The 17,779-nt window shown below is 51.6% G+C and overlaps 2 protein-coding genes across 2 annotated transcripts; both read right to left on the bottom strand.

Moving 5' to 3' along the window:
- Positions 1-66: 66 nt before the first annotated feature.
- Positions 67-6,921, bottom strand: LOC117645762 (TBC1 domain family member 9). The gene is made up of 21 exons (XM_034386159.1): positions 6,431-6,921; positions 5,917-6,083; positions 5,667-5,840; positions 5,495-5,588; positions 5,227-5,416; positions 5,070-5,146; positions 4,927-4,983; positions 4,639-4,843; positions 4,349-4,551; positions 4,204-4,250; positions 3,917-4,129; positions 3,626-3,829; positions 3,291-3,549; positions 3,133-3,205; positions 2,878-3,033; positions 2,612-2,797; positions 2,333-2,518; positions 2,089-2,251; positions 1,826-1,999; positions 1,442-1,743; positions 67-1,354 (listed from the first exon to the last, which is right to left on the bottom strand). The coding sequence occupies exons 1-21, from the start codon at positions 6,472-6,474 to the stop codon at positions 1,118-1,120; spliced, it is 3,411 nt and encodes a 1,136-aa protein (XP_034242050.1). The 5' UTR covers positions 6,475-6,921; the 3' UTR covers positions 67-1,117.
- A 1,174-nt stretch (positions 6,922-8,095) lies between these two features.
- On the bottom strand, positions 8,096-14,678 carry LOC117646161 (galactosylgalactosylxylosylprotein 3-beta-glucuronosyltransferase P). The gene is made up of 6 exons (XM_034386930.1): positions 14,473-14,678; positions 13,441-13,696; positions 11,365-11,522; positions 10,272-10,454; positions 8,698-8,811; positions 8,096-8,618 (listed from the first exon to the last, which is right to left on the bottom strand). Exons 1-6 carry the CDS (start codon positions 14,557-14,559, stop codon positions 8,511-8,513), a joined length of 906 nt encoding a protein of 301 aa, XP_034242821.1. The 5' UTR covers positions 14,560-14,678; the 3' UTR covers positions 8,096-8,510.
- Positions 14,679-17,779: the final 3,101 nt, after the last annotated feature.

Here is a 17,779-nt window from a genome sequence, read left to right as displayed (position 1 = left end):
GTGTGTTACACATGTTGTATGAAAGGCAGAGACAATTAAATGGCCTGTAGAGGCAGAATTCCAAAATTAAGAATCATATAAGTTTCTTTTAATTGTCTTTTCAGGCTTGAAACCTCACACAAGCCTTCAATTTGACCTGAATGTCATGAATACAGCATTTTAAAAAAAAATCAAAGGTCATATTAAAAATACTGATCAGAAATTAAAAGGTACAAAACACAATTTGACATGGATTATCTTCATTTGCTTGGTATTCTGTAACCTCACTGACACCGGAAGTAGGGTGGTTTCCATAGGACAAACATACACTGGGAATGCATAACAGTACTGTACTCAAGTCAGAACCATTTCCTAGATCGCATAGTTACCATAGAAAACAAACTATCCAAGTTAGAGGAATCATTTTTTGGAAGACACATGGTACATGCTTGCTTCAGTATGAAGGAAAAGGTGTGAGCATAAGAAAAACACCCTAGTTAAGTTACAGTTGTGCGATTGGAACAAGCAGCACACATACAGTGACACAAAACTATGCCAAGCTTAAAATGTACGAAGTAAACCATTTAAACTACCATTCAAAAATTTCCCATGTATAAAATGAAAGGCCCACTTGCATTGTGATGTACCCAAGTCGGCGCATTAAAAAAATATGAAAAAAAGAGAAAACAAATTAGAAACAAAAAAGGAAGGATGGATTTGTTAATCTCAAACCTACAAAAGTAACAACATAAGTTGCTTACAATTAAAAATGGCACTGATTTTCACAGCATATATCTTTCTCACAAATTCATTAGGAATATAGAAAATATTTGAATAGATAAGATTCTCAACAATCATAATGATAACATTATTTCAACACCATTCAATATTCAATCACTATAAAACTAAGAATACAACTGGTATCACATAAACAACTGCCACTATGAAGGTAATGATTGGAAGGCACATAACATATCACAGCAATACACAATATGCGCCCTGAGATTACTATCAAGACACAAAGTTGAAGTATAATAAATGAGAAAAAGTACACAACTTTTTCCTCTATTTTTACCCATTAGAGTGGTGACATGGAGCGGATCATTAAACATTTCAAAATCTCAAGTCAGCTGAATTTTTAGATGGTAGGTGAAGGTGGGTTATCGTTGAGGCTCTGAGTTCTTTCAAATCTTCGTTTCTGAATCTTGGCAATTTCTTCAGAGATATTAGTACGTTTTCCAAAGTAGTTAGAAATTGGAATCCCAGTCAGGGCTGATGCCAAAAACTGCTGCTTTGTTATTACCCATTCAGGGTCTACAGCATTGCCAGAAGATGCTTTTGCTTCATTGTTGATATTGCCATTGGGGTCTTCTATCTGCAAAGAAAAAAAAAAACTTTCAAGATGCTGCAAGATTTTTTCTTACAAAATAAGTAAAAGCCGAAATATGTTGACTGGCTATACCTTTAATTCTGAGGAGTCTGCAGTAGATGCACAAGCTGAAGCCAAACTATCGCATGAACCATCTCTGTCAGCCAAAAATCGTTTGCCAACATTTCCCAACTGTAGAAGCAAAGTACCGATGGTAGCAATAGAATGGAAAGTTTCTTGGTCTTCAGGCTCTGTCAAGAAAATATCATGCAAAGTTTTCCACAGTGCAATGAAATGTGGTTGGGACATTGGTGGGAAACTTTTGATGCGTGTTTCCCTTTCTTCCATCAACATTCTCAAGCTGCCAATACCTCGAACTTCCCATGGTTTGTCACCTAGAAATGTGACAACAGATTCTTGATGTGAGTAGGAAATTCAGAATGATCCAAATTTACTTTACTATGTAACTAGTATTACCTGGAAATGATGCTCCACTAGACACAGATGTGGACCTACGCATTGTACCCTCAGCAGCATTGGTCTGAGAATCGTTAAGTAATGAATTCATAGCTTGCTCTAAGCTTTCAACACTTTCTTCAATTTCGTCAAAAAAGTCTGTGGCTTCAGAGGCCACTTCAGGTCCACTAGCATCTGAAACAAAAGCATTCATTTACTAAAACCTGAGGGTTGGCGTAGAACAAATTTAAATAAATGATAAGACATTTTAAACTGGTACTGACCAGATATTCCAGGAGATTGAATATCACTTGCTGACAATAATGGAGGTAAATGCAACACGTACAACAATGTCAATCTTTGAGCCACATCCGCTGTACATGTGAGGCCTAAAGCTATTGTTACCTCTCGGAAATTTAGGTAGGAGTCACCGTTACTATCAAACAGCTGTTATCAAACAAGGAAGTTAAAGTTATTGGTTGAAAGTCAAATATACATACAGGAGCAGGGCAACTTGAATATTCTTACCTGGAAAAGACGTGCGGCTAATGATTCAGATTGCACACCTTTTCCCCATGGAGATAATCCCATGAAGATAATTTTGAAAAGGTCAAAATCAACTTGGAAATTCTCATAGGGAAGAAGAGCAGGATCATAGCGTTCCCCGATGCGTGGTTGTTTTAGCAATTCATCTCGTACAAAACCCAACAGGTCCTTTGAAAAACACAAATCTCAGTTGCCAATATTCAATTTAAAAAAAAAAAAAAAAAAAAATACTGGTTATATGAAGCAGAAAATTTAACTTACATGCAGCTCTTGGTTTGTGAAATACCCATCTCCAATAACACTGCGAACTACATTTTTCTCTTCTCCTTCTTCTAGCTGCTGAACAACTCGCACACGATGCTTGAATCGCAATCTTTCTAATGTAGTTGCTGTCAAATCACCAAATTTAGTATATGCATCCCGTAAAAGTTGCTGGATGGAAATGCTCTGTTCAAAGCAAAAGAAATAATTAAGTCTTTCAAATTTATGAGGCAACCACCTTTGCACTGTTCATTCACTATGCTGACCTTTTGCTTGTTTTCCCAGTTCTTGTTGCGTAGAGCACCTTGTCCTTCTTCATTCCAAATGCCTTCCAAATAATCAGAAAGCAGTTGAGTAGCTTCACCATCATCTCTACAACTCAAAATTTTCTCTTGATTGTCAGATAGTATAGCAAGAGCCACCTACACCAGAAGAAAAACATAGCAAGGCATTACAAATTAACGTCAAGTATACTCAATCAATTTCAAGTATGCTTTTTGTTGGGACATTCTGTTTTGTACCTGAAAAATAACTTTGGCACCATCATAGAAAAAGCAATCAATGATATTGACAGCACTTTCATACGGCATTACACTGAAACAATACACAATTAAAATTCACAAAAGGAACTAGAATGAGAGGTACAGCACTAACATTTCTTTATAGATGGGTAATTTACCTCATAAAGATAGTAAGGAACCAAGACAAAGATATCATTTTTATCATTCCAAGTTGTTGAATGCGAGAGTGCAGATGTGGCAGATATTTTCCTGTGAGGTCATCTAACACTCCTTGATCCATGAGTGCACCGACTACTTTTTTGTTGTAATAGTCAGGCAAAAGATTTTCACAAATTGTTGCTAGTAACCAAAATGCTTCTTCCTCTTTGCAATAAATCAGCAAAACAGATCCTACAATGTTCATTGCTTGGCAATATCCTAAACATAAAATTATCAAAAATGTTAATATAATTAAAGTATAGAAGACGCGCAAACTTCAGGTGAAAATATTTACCAATTTGAGGATTTCTGAAGGCATAAGCTGAAAGTACCCGACGCAATGCACTAATTCCCACTTCAGATTGGAATGCCTGGTGCTCAGGTAAAGATCTATGTAAGTCTCTTTCAATTTCGTCATTTGCAGTGCATTGCTTTCCTATGGCCATGTCAACAAGAGCTCGGTAGCGGCCTGGATTTGTCTCTTGTTCATTTATTGCTCCTGAGAAAACAAAAAAAGCCATCAGGACCTCACATCTGATCAAACCACCGACCACTAAGCCAAAACACCATAAAATTCTCAGCTTACCAGAGAAGTTAAGCCAGATCTCACGGCGCAATGTGTCAGGAATGCCTTGAAGTACCAGTTTACTTATCTCTGCAGTCCTGTACATCGAAATTCCTCTCCCATATTGACCAAAGTGCAACTCCCATTGAATGAATTTTTCCTGTTGCTTGTATTCAACACCTTCATCAACTGGTGTCTTAAACAAAGTCATCAACGGAGGGGTTGGAGTCCAGTCTGGAAGAGGTTAAATATTGTTTAAAAGGTGCTTATTTTGAGGAATAATAATGTTTTTACAGTCCCAAACCTACCATCTTTCACATGCCCACTAGTTCTTCTAAGTTTTGATACAGCATGTCTGCCAAAATGATGTACGTATTATAAACAAATAAATCATAAATTTAAATTTAAAAAAAAAAAAAATACTTTGAATGATACTTTTTATACTGCTCTTACCCTTTGGCTGCCCCAACTTTTGCTAGGAGCTCTGATATTTTCATGACCACAAAGTCTCTGTCTTGTAGTTGAGCAAACACGAAAGTGACGTCACCTTTCAATGTGAATAATACAGCCTTCGTCATATTGGGACTGGATTGGTTGATGGGCTCCACCGAATTGACATCTCGCAGAGGAATCACCACACTCACAACGCCTCTCGTCTAATGAAAATTAGGAAAACTTTAGCAATCATGTGTGGATATATGATAATATGATGGTCAAATTTCCAGCACCATTTTTATCCTTACTTTACTTTCAAAACAGAGGTAACTTTGAGAGAAGAACATCTTCCCCCACACTGCTTTTTTATTGTAGGGTGTCCAAAGGGTTGCCTCTGTGCGGCCATCCAGCTTCTCAGTTGATGGAAGGTGAAAAGCAAGACGGTAAGCTTCTGAGAGAGCTCTTGCATCCAGATCTCTTTTAAGAAATGACGGCTTCTTTGGCACATTTTTGCTGAAAAGGCAGACACAGCAGGGTTACACCTACATTATTCCAGTAACAGTAATTTTTCCACTAGGAAGTCTAGTAATGTATACCTGAGTTTGGTTAATAGATCTTTGTCTTCATCAAATCCACTCTTATCATCAATTAACCTGGAATGAAACCATATGAAGACCATGCACTTGCCACAAAGCCAACAATTTAGACTGGAGACAAAAATTGTACTTGGATCATTTACCTTTTCATAGCATAGTTGATGAGTTGTTGCATAAGATTAAAAGTCTCTTGCATGTGGAGAAACATGGAAAAAAAATGCTTTGGAAAAAAAAATTAAGTTAAGTTAAAAGTGAATGCAAATGCACCACAGACATATCAGATATAGAAAATGCATTCACCTCCTTTTCTTCCCTTGTTACAAGACAAATTGAGTCAGGAAACAGAAGTTGATTTGTTTTCCGGACATCCTTTATGTCTGACCAACGAATTACCAGACTTGTCTCTTTTCCCAGTATGTAGGAATAAAAGCAACAATGATTAACTGATAAGTACATCCAGCCTTGTCTCGGAAGCCTTCCCTTAAAGTAACTGCAAGGAATGATACATCAATGTAATTTTAATGTCAGGCTCTATCTTACACAACGCGCAAACAGAAGGAAAAATTACCTGCAAGCATAGTAGGTCACTAATTTCTCATCAGGAGGCATATTAAAGCGCTTGTGAAATTTGTATGAAGAGTCTTTGAAAGATTGGTCCTCGGCTGAAATTTGGAGAGTAACATTAGCATGACAAATGGCATGTGCCTAGACATAAAGTGCTGCTCATGCAGAGCACTTACCATCAACATCTTTTGTACCCGAAGAATCATTTACAACTAAGGATGATATTTTGCAGCATACATATTCTGTCACATCTTCATCACTTTCAATACGTGCTAGAGATGGTAGTAGGTTCTTTGTTAGCCATTCCCAATCTTCTTTAATATCAGTGGAACTCAATGCTTGAGCAACAACTTTAAAAGAAAGAAATAAACATTAGTTTAAAACATCAAACAAAATAAAGCTTACAGCATAGACTTGAAGAATTACCATGAAATACATCGGACGAAGGTGTTTTGTGCAAGATCCGATATGGAGGAGGCCGAGTGTCGAACATGCTATCCCATGTTCCAACGAGGTAAGATGATATACCAGTTGCTGGCCCATATCCCAGCCTCCGCTGCTTGAGGAAGTATTTGTTGGCATTTTCAGTAACCCTGGAAAAATTCAGAGGAACCAAAATAACATACAATCCAATTGCTGTAAATTGGGACACATCATGATACTAAACAATACAATCAAAATGCACGTTTTCAGTAAAATTAAAGTACCCCCCATAAATGCAGTTCAGGCACAAATTGAACGATGCAAGCTGACCTTGAAAGCCAGGGCCTAACAGTAAAACACTCAAAAAGGAGACACTGTGACAACTGTAAATGATTTCCCCACCAAGACAGCTCGTTCACATGCGAAATAACCTTCGCGAAATGAAGCGTTAAGTCAGGTCGGAAAGCCGTTCCGAACCAGGTTACAAGCAACAGCGTAAACATAGGGCTGAACTTACCACAGGGTATTGGCTAACAGCACCTCCTCAGGCTTCACCCACATTGTGTTTTGGTTGGGGCGACTCTGGAAGAACGTGCCTAGAATAGCACCCCGCCAAACAGTCTCGTTATCATTTTAACTGGCGGGTGCCAGGGGTGCCAGGAACGTTGTCAGTGCACACGCACACGCACCAAGACGCGTGCACTATCGTGTTGTGTTGATAACGCGCAACTTCGCCGTGGCCGCTACGCGCTCCGCGGGGAGTCTCGTCTCGCTCTCGCTCGGCCCTTCTTGTTGTGGTTTTCCTTGTTTGGGTTGGGCAGAGCGAAGGGGGCGTCCTTAAAGGGCCTGGATGATCTCATCAGCTGACAGTCGACCGCCCGCGACGGCACCACACTTTAATTCGCTTGCGCTTGCGTGACGCGAAAATGACACTCGCCAGCTGATTGCAAAGTGACAGCAGGAAGAACCAGTAAACTTCACTTGTTGTCAGCTTTCAGCTTTCTGCTCGCAAGTTCAAGTTCGCTCCCTTTTGCATTTCGGAGCGACCCACATTCGATCGACCGCAAGCTGCTACGAGGCTAGACCCTCACTGCAACTATGAGAAAGTTAGCCTCGCGTGCACAGTGCTGGGAAGCGCCGTGCGGGTAGACAACCCCTCATACACGACTGGCGCACGATTGCCTACCTGTCAGGCGATGAGGCCCGGCGAAAACAACATTGAATCCAGAACATTGAATGAAAAGCGTATCTAATCTACTCTCAGCCTCATTTAGCCTCTAAATATTTAGCCTCGTAGCCTCTACGGCAATTCAAATGTATCGCAGTACGCTTTCTGGGAAAAACGAAAACCCGTAAAGAAAACTGTAGGGAAACAAGGGAGAGAGAAACGCAGACGGCTTCATTTTCCATTTTATTTACAGTAAAAAGTCATAATTTTATTACTATAAATATCAGTTCGGTTTGTTATCTAAACTTATCAGTATATATAAGACGTAAGGTATAAGTTAAGCTCGGTGAATGGTAATAGCAGTATTTTTTATACAAAAGAAGAGTTGTAGACCAAGGAGGTGTGAAACCTGGTGAGACACAGCCTAAACGAAATTTCAGGTGACATCATGCGAGCTATGAAGACATTTTTCGCAATTCATTTTTCACGAACATCATTATTTACAACACTGGCGCAAAACGCGCTTTGTCAACAAAATAGTGAATATTTCTTACAGAGGTAAAGAAAAGGGAACGCTGAGCAAGAAGATTACAGTACATAGGATGTTATATTACTAGCATCACAGAGAAAGCTTTCTTTAAATAAGCTTGTTGCAACAGAGTTTATAAAACTACGTAAAATCACATGATCGGTTGTGCACGTCGGTGTACCCCTTTCGGATAAGTTAAACAGAAAGGTGACTGATTTAAGTACTAGAAAAACTTAGTCTATGGTGGTTATGTGCGCTATAATTGGAGGTTTGGTACATAACAGCACATACGCAGGCGCCTTTAACGACGATTTTGCTTTTTCATTTCGTTAAAATATGCGTTGTGACAAGCGACGCTCATCAAATTGAATCGTTCTTGACGCAGCCAGGAGAACTCCAGTTCTTGCGTTTCACACAGACACAGTGCTTAGGAGTGCTCGAACTTCACAAGACACCATAATAATAAAATTGTCTCTAATTGTTCGTAGTAAAACCACAGAATTGAAAGATTCGCGGAAACTTCGGAAACCGACTCAGAAGCTGGTTCCAGCACGTGGCACAAGTTTCGCAACAGCGGTGGGCGAGCGGAGCTCATTCTTTTGGTGCAAACCCAAACGGATTGCCTACACCATCACGACAGGACACCAGGATGACGTCAGCTGTCATTCGTCGATTTAAGTGCCAGAGGGACGATTGGTGGTTTTCATTTCGCATTTGTCTGCGTCCACACCAGAACCCGGCTAGTAGTCCAAGACGATGGAACATAAGCACCGCTCTTCGTTCATCTTCTTCTCTCTCTTTCTCTTGCAGTAATAAGGATGACCCTGTGTCTACTGTCTTTTAAAAAATATCACTCGAATGTGGTCGAATGGAGCAGCCGCAGGCGATGATGGCTGCAGGTCACACAATGATGGTCTTGAGGACAGCGAGGTTGGTCTGGTTGTACTTGGCCATGTCCAGGGGCGGCGAGGGAGCGTTCGCCTTGGTCTGCGTGTGCCACACGAGAACCTGCAGGAACGGAAAAGTGATGCGTCAGATCACAAGTTTGGGAGACGTTTTGCGCGACTGTGCGCGTTTTGCCGCCCACCTTGGTACAGTTGTCGGCCTTCAGTTCGATCTCCTTGGGCTCGAAGGGCGCCAGGCTGCGCAGGAAGCCGTCCTCCTCGAAGCCGGGCGAGTACGGCATCTGGGCTTTCGGCCGCTGGAAGGAAACAACAATGAAATGAAAAGGGAAGAAAAACGGGAGAGTGTTCCTTGCGGTGTTCCTTCAGTGCGGACGGTTGCAGGTGTGCAGGCGACTGGGCGGCGAATGGACAACCGGGCTGTTCGTGGAATACACTGCAGGGGGGACGGAGCGAGGACGGAGAATTCAAAACGGGCCGGGCGATGAAATGAATGTGACCCCCACACGTCTATGCACAATGCCGAGGCCGAGGGGGTGGGCCAGAAGGGGGTGCAAAGTGGTGTTGGTGGTGCCATCGCCAGCGAGAAACTCCCAAGTCCGAGTCTAATGAGAATTCAAGAGCGGTCCGCCATGGCGCGCCACTGGGAACCGAGAAAAACTACCCCACCCCCTTCCAGTTACTGTGCCTGGCCGGCCTGGCCATTAATACTGGTTCGGGCTGCCACGGCACTGGAAGGCCCTGCCCGGCCGGTCGAAGGGGAGCGCGGCATCGGCTTTGCTTCCGCTTCGGCTTCCGCTTCCATTCTGTTGCATCGTGACTCGGTGATTGGGACTACGGACTACGCACTGCCGAAACGAGATTGCACGAGCCATTTCTCTTTTGGCCCCTCTGCTCCCTTCCGCCCCTTTCGCCCCAGCCTGCAGACGGATTCCGAGGGTCGTTTTCGTCGCTCTGTCTCTCTCGCACTCACGCGGCGCTCCGTTCAGACGGAGCGACGAGAACGACTCTCGGAGTCTGCTGCCGTTTTGTGATGAATGGGGCGGCCGACGGCAGAGCAGGCCGACGCCAGCGCCGCCAAAGCGGAAGAATTGGGAACCAGCGGCGCAGCGGCGCAACACACCGCGCGTGTTTTGTACGCAGTCTCGCACGCTCCCGGCGGCGGCGGGTTTTCGGTAATCTACCCGTTTATGCAGTCTGAGAAAGAGTGGATCGAGTGGAGCTGTTCCCAACCTCGGCGGCGTCTCCGGCCGGGTCCCTGCTCCTTGGGGCAAGCCTTGGGGTTTGGGGTCAGACGCCGCGCCACGCCACGCCCTCCCGCTTACAGATTTTACACGAGCAAGAATTGATGACGGAATTATTCGGAACGGCTCCGTCTGATGCCTCCACTCCATTTTTCACAACTTGAGGGAGGAGGAAGGGGGGGGGGAGCTGCAGGGTTGTTAGGCGGCGCGGCCGGCGGCGGACGGGGTCCCATTTGCATGCAGACAGGAAATATCTGGGCAGCCCCGCACTGCCCCGCGCTGCCCTGCACCCCCTGCGGGGCCCACGTCCGCTGTGCCCCGAGCGGGCTCGCCCCGACCGCCCCTTCCAGACCCGGCCGGCCAGCCCTCTGCCACGCCATGCCCTGCCCTGCGCAGCGCCCCCCGGCCGAGGCCGAGGCCTACTTAACCTCGGCCAGCCCCACAACACAGGCCGGCGAAATGAAAACTTTAATATCAGCCGCCACCTCGGCGTCCTGGGTGCGGCTCCCGCTCACCTGGTGCAGGAACTGCACGCTGACGGCGAAGCCCGCCATGTCGACGGGGAACTTGCGGCCGCCGATCCAGCCGTCGTGGAAGCCCACGAAGGCCCCCGTGGCCGTGGACACGACCGGAGTCGACAGCCCGGCCTTGGTGCACAGCCCCACGGGCCACATGGAGACCCTCTTGGTGGTGCGGATCTGCAGTCAGACGGCGACATTGGAGGTTACCAACATGTCACGGGAAAATTTTGCACAGTGGGCCAGTTGATCGGTGGAGGCGGCAAAAATTCTAGACACGTTTTGAGCTCCAGGGTCGCTAAGGGATTCGAACCGGACGTGTGACCCCACCAATGGATTGCTCTCCGAACGAGGAATCCATTGGTGGGGTCACACGTTCGGTTCGAGTCCTTTTTAGCGACCCTGGAGCTCAAAACGCGTCCGGAATTTTGACCGCCTCCACCGGTCTTCTGGCCCACTGTGTTTCGGCCCCACTTCAATTTTCGGTGCGGTCGTCCTCGCGCATAGCTGTCATATCTCAAGCTGTTTGCGAGACACAGAAATAACGTAACGCCAATTGCCAAAGTAAAATGATAGCGCGCCATGCCGGTTATGCGCGAACGTGACGTAGTGAGACAACGTCGCGCTGAAACAGAAGCACCGCGTTGTCAAGGTGGCTAAGGACACGCTGCGCGGCACGCTGCCAGTGGAGTGCTTCCACCGCGTTCCGCCGACGCCTTTACGTCAGGACGTCAGGCCACTAATCCTTAAGCCGCGGCCAAACAGGGCGCCGCTGCGCCGCAGCGCCGCAGCGCACAACAAAGAAGTGAGTGTGTTCGCCTCGATCTGCACTCTGAAAACTCAGAGGTGAGAAATGGAGCCACCCTGGGGCTGGGGGTGAGAAAAAAAAATGCTCAACTCCAGAGCGGTGAGAATCAGAAAGTTTGCCCTCGTTATATATAGGATGGCAGAACAAATCATGTCCAAAATGAGGTAAAAATCTTGCTACTAAATGGCGGTGAGATTTCTCGCGTCATATTCCTCACCCTCCAGTCTTCAGAACAATCTGGTCTCCTGGCGCTTCTGGCTGCAGCAGCAGCACGGCACTCACCTCCTCGAAGATGGACACGTCGTACGTGTTGTCGTCGTCGGCGAAGTAGAAGACGCCCTCCCTGGCGTTGGCGCGCAGCCACTGCAGCCCCCGGTTCCTCTGCGCCACGCCCTTGGGCTTGGGGCCCTTCTTCTTGCGGTACTGCTCCGGCATGGCCGCTGCGGCACAGAAACAAAACAAGGCGTCAAAGTCGAGCAAAAGCCCCAGGTATTGCCTCGGAGGCAGACAGGTTGAGGATGGCGATACACAGTGGGCCAGAAGACCGGTGCAGGCGGCAAAAACTCGAGACGCGTCTTGAGCTCCAGAGTCGCTAAACGGGCCTCGAACCGAACGTGTGACCCCACCAACGGAACGAGGAATCCATTGGTGCGATCCTTTCAGCTGGGGCGCGTCGTGGGAGTTTTCGCCGCTGTCGACGACACTGTATGGGGCACCCGTTATGGCGGTCGTTTGGTGACGCGGGTAGACGTTTTTTTTGTGCCGAGTCACGCGGTGTGTTGCAAAGCCTCCGCGTTTTGCTCCCGCGGGAGGTGTGACATAGACACAACACACACACACACACACACACACACACACACACACACACACACACACACACACACACACACACACTAAGGGCCAGGCCATTCCGAGTCACAATGGCGGGCAGCAATTAAAGATGATTGTTTCGTCGATTCGAGGTGACTGACGCTGGGGACGCGAGGACGGCGGCGTCGATGCGGCTCGTCCGCTCGTCCTTGGTGGGCTCCAGAGCGCCGTGGGGGTAGGCAACCCGAACGCCGCCGTGCGGTGTAGCAGTCGGGTTGCCTAGGTCGCGCCTGCAGAGCGCCGTGAGGGTAGGCAACCCAAGCGCTGTCGTGCGCTGCACAGCTCCGGGCTCATCCTCCGTGTGCGGCTCGCGGTTCTTCCTCGTCTATTGTTAGCGTCGTTGTCAGACGCAGACAGCCGCCGTTGGCGAGGCCACGTGGCGGCCACGTGACCCTGTGACGACGGCTTTTCGCGGACAACGACGGCTGTCGATGAAGTGTCACAGCAGGTTGATGCTGAGTGCTGCTGTCGGGGCATCCACCTCTCTCGCACTCATGGGGTAGAGAGAGACAGAGCGACGAAAGCGGCGCTCGGAATCAGTCTGCAGCAACACGAGAGCGAGGCGACGGCGAGCGTCCCCAGCGGCGTCCCCGCGACGCGCACCTCGCTGAGATTAAAGCCTCATGCCTTTCTCCTGGCTCCAACCCCTTTCTCCACCCCCTGCCCCTGCCCGTCCGCCAAACCCGACCGCCACTAACGCATTCCCACCACCCGGCCCGACCCGGCCCGACCCGGCCCGCCCGCGCGGCCGGCTTCCTCGGCAACAGCCCCGCGGCACGCGATGTTCAGGGCCCCGCAGGGGGCACGGCGGCACGGCGGCCCCGCCGGTGGGTACCTCGAGTACGACCGTGGCGGGGCGGGGTGGGGCGGGGTGGGGCGGGGTGGGGCGGGGTGGGGCGGGGTGGGGCGGGGTGGGCCGATGTGTCCCAGGCGATAACGCTGTCGGCTGGTGCCCCGCCACGCCACGCCACGCCACGCTGCACGCCGCGATGGAGGAGGGACACGCGGCCTGCGTGCATCGCACGGCAACGCTCGCGTGACGTCACGCGGCGAGGGGGCGGCCGCGGTGGCTTTGGGTTCACTCCATGATTTTTGCCGGTCGGGTCGATGCGTTCGTCGGCCGAGTGCCTATCAAGGACTCGGCCGGGACCCTCGGTGCTAACAGGCGCTGGGCGAATCTGACCCCCTTCCGGCCGGCCTGGGCAGGTCGTGCCGGGCACAGGTCTGCGCGCCGCCCGGCCTGCGCTGCTCGGGTTTTATGACAGGAAAGTCCGAGCAGTGGATAAATCGGTCCCCCAACAGGTGCGCCGGTTTCCAGGCCTCGCTCCGCCTCGCCCTGTCATTGTGCTGGCAGTGTGCTAGCCACGGCGGCCTCGGCTATTTATTTACCCTCTCCTAGGTGCCGCTACCCTGCAGTGCGGGCGAGACAGACAGACAGACAGACAGACAGACAGACAGACAGACAGACAGACAGACAGACAGACTCACCGGTGAGGTGCTCGTAGGGGAGGCCGAAGCGCTGCAGCAGCTTGGCCACGGGCTTGGAGGGGGCCTTGGCGTCCTCGATGACGATCCAGCGCACGTTTCGCACGAGCAGCAGCGTCTGCGCCATCCTGGTGAGCTCGGCCTCCTGCTCGGGCCGGCGGTAGGTGGGCGTCACGACGTAGAGCGTGGCCACGCCGGGCCAGGGCAGCGCGCGGCCCGGCAGGAAGGTGGGGTCCCACACGGGGCAGTCGCACTGGAACTGGAAGTCGGAAACGGAGAGTGGGTTGACTGTCCACAGTGGGCCAGATGACCAGTGGAGGCGGCCAAAACTCTAGACGCGTTTTGAGCTCCAGAGTCCCCTGGCGGTGCGAGAGAGACAGCGCGACGAAAACGACTCTCGGAATCAGTCTGCAGCACCGCCTCCCCGCCGCGCGCCGCGCGTGTTCTTGCTCTTCCGGCAGTTGATAGCGAAGCCTCATGGCGGCCCGGCCCGGCCCGCCAGCCCCAGTGGGAGCGCGGTGGCCGACCCACCATGGTCCATGGCCCACCGCGGTCCCACCAGGGTCCCGCAGTACCACAAGTCACGAGAAGACGCGGCGGGGCGGGGCGGGGCGGGGCGAGGCGGCCGCAACTTGGCCGGAGTCACTTGCTAGTTTGTTGCGGCACGTTGACACCAGCCACACCAGCGGCGCCACCAAGACTACCCCGACGCGGTGGCGTCGGTCGCGGAGCATCGTGGGGCTCAAAGTTTGGCGGGCAGCCCGGCAGCGTTCAAAGGCCGAAGGGTGCGCGTCGCCCCGCGCGTTCAAAGGCCGGCCGTGCCGGGGCCGTGGCGAGCATGCCGGGCTCTGCCGGATGCCGGATTGACTGGCGTGGATTTATTGCCGCGGTAAAATCAGGAGGAGCGCCTGCCCCGAGTCTCGCGGTCTCGCCGAACAACGGCATGATTTATGCGGCCGCGTTGTTGTTTTTAGACCGACGGCTTGCAGGCCGCAGCAACGCAGCGCGGGGTGGAACTCCCCCTCCCCCACTCACCTGGATGTCCTGGCTGGGCGCGGTGGGCAGCTGCAGCTGGTTGGCCACCTCCCTGAGCAGGCGCGCCCCCACGCCCGCGGCCATCATGTTGTTGAGCGCCAGCCGCTCCACCGAGTTGCGCACGGCCTCCTCCAAGGCGTCCAGCGTGACGGTGGTGGTGGCGGAGGCCTGCGTCGGCGCCGCGGTGACGGCGCGCTGCAGCTCATTGCTCGCGTCCACGGCGGCCAGCCCCCGGCCCGCCGCGCCGCCGCCGACGGCCGCGACGGGCGCCGACACCGCCCCGCCCGCGGGGACGCCGGCGAGCCACGACGACGACACGTGGTACTGGGCCAGCACCAGGAGCGCGGCCGCGCACATCAAGAGCCACATCCTGCGCGCTTGGAGCTGCGGACGAGGAGGAACGGTTACTCGGCTGTAGAACCCACACGGCGGCCCCGGCCGGCCGCCACTCACCTTGGTGACGCTGCAGCAGGACCAGCCGCCCTGGCCCGCGGCCTTGGCGGCCTTGGCGGCCTTGGCGCCGGCAGGGTGGGTGGGCGCTCCCGCCGTCACCATCTGCGCCCGCGACCCGTGGCGTGGTGCATCCGAGCGCGCCGTTGCAGCCGGAGGACGGCGGTTCGAATACCATTCGCAGCCGCTAGGCGTCTAGCGCGCCGGGCTCGGCCGTCCTGGAGGGACAAGGACGACAAGACGCTGCATTATTAATCCGGAAGGCACTCCAGCTACGCGCTCCAGCCACGCGCTCGGAGGCGCTCCAGCTGTCGACAATCCTGGAACTGTTAGCGAGCCAATCAGAGCGACGGGTTCGCAGGACAGTTGGAGATGGCGGGCGGACCTCTCCGCTACGCCCCGCCCCGTTGGCAAACTCCCCCCCCCCCCAACTTCGTCCGTCTGTCTCTGCCTCTTTGCTTACTAAAACAACGGCACTGTAAGCGGTAGACAAACACGCCGCCCGGGCCAAGTGTGCCTCGGCCTGCCCCGGCCTGCCGTGCAGTATTCAGTTCGCCCGACCCTTCCCCCCCCCCCCCCCCTCTCGCCCTGGATCCGCCAAACTCCCCCGAGCTCCGAACCTGCGCGTCGAGAAAGACACTCCACTCCATCCTCGCGATCCTCGTGCTGCACTACGTCCCCCCCCCCCCCCCCCGGCACTCTTCACCGCCGGTGGAAGAGAGTACAGAAGAAGTACGGAAATGGTCAATAATTTATCCCGCGCGTCCGTACATCACCAACTCCGGAAGTCCCACTCGCTCTGCAAACTCAAGTGTACAGGGTTGACTCTTTTAAAAAGTCGTGCTGAAGTACTAAAGCACGACATTTTTCACAGTGTGTCTGCCCCGCACCATAGAGGGCCAGGAGACCGGTGGAGGCGGTCTAAACCCCGGGCGCGTTTGGAGCTCCAGAGTGGCTTGGGACTCGAACCGGACGTGGTGACCCCACCTATGGATTCCTCGTTCGGAGAGGAATCCATTGGTGGGGTCACACGTTCGGTTCGAGTCCTGTTTAGCCACTCTGGAGCTCAAAACGCGTCCGTAATTTCGACCGCCTCCACCGGACTTTTGGCTGTATCAGTCGTCCCACCCTGCGCCAGCCGCCACCGTCACAATGCTCATCCACTCTGCTTTCGAGGCCCAGTCTGTCGGTTGGTCGGTGGAGCGGAGGGCCATATGACTGCGGGGCGAATGCCCACCTGCCACTGATTGTACACAGATATTGGCTGTCCTTGTCCTTTACCGTGACTCCCCCCCCCTTCCCCCTCCCCCCCTCCTCCCCCCTTCCGCTCCGACTGCAGACTTATCGCAATGGCGCATCCCTCTATCCTTTTGATAGCAAGGTCCTAGTTATCAGTTCGAACGGGGCCGCCGGAAGTACCTCGTTTTCGAGGATAGAGGGGCGAAAACTAGATGAGCCATCCAAGCGGATGCGTTTATTTACACGGGTCGACTCTATGACTGTGCACACCTACACGGCGGAGGACACGCGCTACTTTCTTTCGCGATGACACAACAAGACTCAAACACATTAAAAAAAACATATAGGTAATTAAAAATTAAAAAAAAATCAGCTGAAAAAAATTGTTTTTCCTGAATTTTTTTACGAGTGCGACCCAGCATGAATGTGGCGCGAGGGCCGTGCGGTGTACGGTGAGTCGATTAGTCACTGTACGCAGTGGGGAACGAGCCCCCCCCCCAAACCCCCCGACGGCCCGGCCCTACTTTCAGCCCTTATTACCGCCTTTTGCCCGTCCCCGCCCCCTTCCCGCTGAATCCTTCCCTCAAGAGATATAGTCCTGAACGCGTTCCAAACGCTGCGGGCGAGACTGGCGTCGGCGCTACCCTCCCCCCTCTCTCTCTCTCCCCCTTTCTGACTCATTCATTCGTCCTTGTTCCATTCATCCGCCCCGCCCCGTCTCTTCCATTGAGTCTAAGCCCTTCTTTTTTTCTTGCCCGCTGCGCCGACACCGCACGGCCTCCGCGGCCCCCACGGCCCCCCACGGACCCGCAGCGTCAGAGGTGGCTACTGGGAATCATTCCGAAAGGTGTGCTTCGTCGCTCTGTCTCCCTCGCACCCCTACGGGACGCCCCACGCGTGCGAGAGAGACAGAGCGAGGCCGCCCGCTGTACCGAGCTGGCGCGGCTGGCGCCTGGCTGTTCACAGGCGGCTTTGCCTCGTGTTATGTTAGAGACCCGGCTCAGCCTCCGGCACTTTTATTTTATCTCGCTCTCGCCCCGTCTCGCCCCCGACCCCTGAGGCTCCTTTCTCTTTCTCTCTCTCTCTTCGTTTCCCACCTGCCTTTTATCTGCAATCGAATGCGCGAACGCAAAGCGGAGCGGAGCGGAAGCCGCGGGGAAGTTTTCGGCGGGTTCATGCCTTGCTGAAAGGCAATCTAACTTGGCCGCCTATGGTTCTTAAAAACAAAAAAGAAAAAAAACATGAGAAAACTGAAAAGCTGGGCCCAATTGTAGCTTCGCCCGTCCAGCACTGAGGCACGGCTACATCGTCTAGAACCCCGCGAAGATTGAATCTCAGAAAAAGCCTGAAACTGTCACTTCTAGTGTCCTGTATTCGCCAAAACTTCTTGAAATCAATTCAACCCAACCCCTCGCAACCACCAGAGGTGGCATCGTTGCCTCTACCAAAATTGCCTCTACTAATAAATCTGTATATATCTAGAAAAAGATAACCTCGCTGTTTGACACTGGCCCGGCCTCGCTGTTTGACGCTGGCACAGCCTCGCTGTTTGACGCTGGCACAGCCTCGCTGTGTGAGGCTGGCACAGCCTCGCTGTTTGACGCTGGCACAGCCTCGC

This window comes from Thrips palmi, unplaced genomic scaffold (assembly GCF_012932325.1).
Source record: "Thrips palmi isolate BJ-2018 unplaced genomic scaffold, TpBJ-2018v1 HiC_scaffold_19, whole genome shotgun sequence".
NCBI classification, from domain to species: Eukaryota; Metazoa; Arthropoda; class Insecta; order Thysanoptera; family Thripidae; genus Thrips; species Thrips palmi.
The sequence above is the reverse complement of the archived record's forward strand: the minus strand, read 5'-3'. Positions and strand labels throughout refer to the sequence as shown.

Bases quoted from the DNA above. Each gene is read 5' to 3' on its own strand.
- LOC117646161 (XM_034386930.1), bottom strand. From the start codon at position 14,559: ATGATGGCCGCGGGCGTGGGGGCGCGCCTGCTCAGGGAGGTGGCCAAC. The intron at 10,455-11,364 runs GTGAGTGCCGTG...GTCTGACTGCAG, and splicing joins ACGTGTCCATCTTCGAGGAG to ATCCGCACCACCAAGAGGGT. The intron at 8,812-10,271 runs GTGAGCGGGAGC...GTTTCCTTCCAG, and splicing joins GCGTGCAGTTCCTGCACCAG to CGGCCGAAAGCCCAGATGCC.
- LOC117645762 (XM_034386159.1), bottom strand. From the start codon at position 6,474: ATGTGGGTGAAGCCTGAGGAGGTGCTGTTAGCCAATACCCTGTG. The intron at 4,552-4,638 runs GTAAGGATAAAA...AATTTTCATTAG, and splicing joins ACCTCTGTTTTGAAAGTAAA to ACGAGAGGCGTTGTGAGTGT. The intron at 4,251-4,348 runs GTAAGAGCAGTA...TCATTTTGGCAG, and splicing joins AAAGTTGGGGCAGCCAAAGG to ACATGCTGTATCAAAACTTA.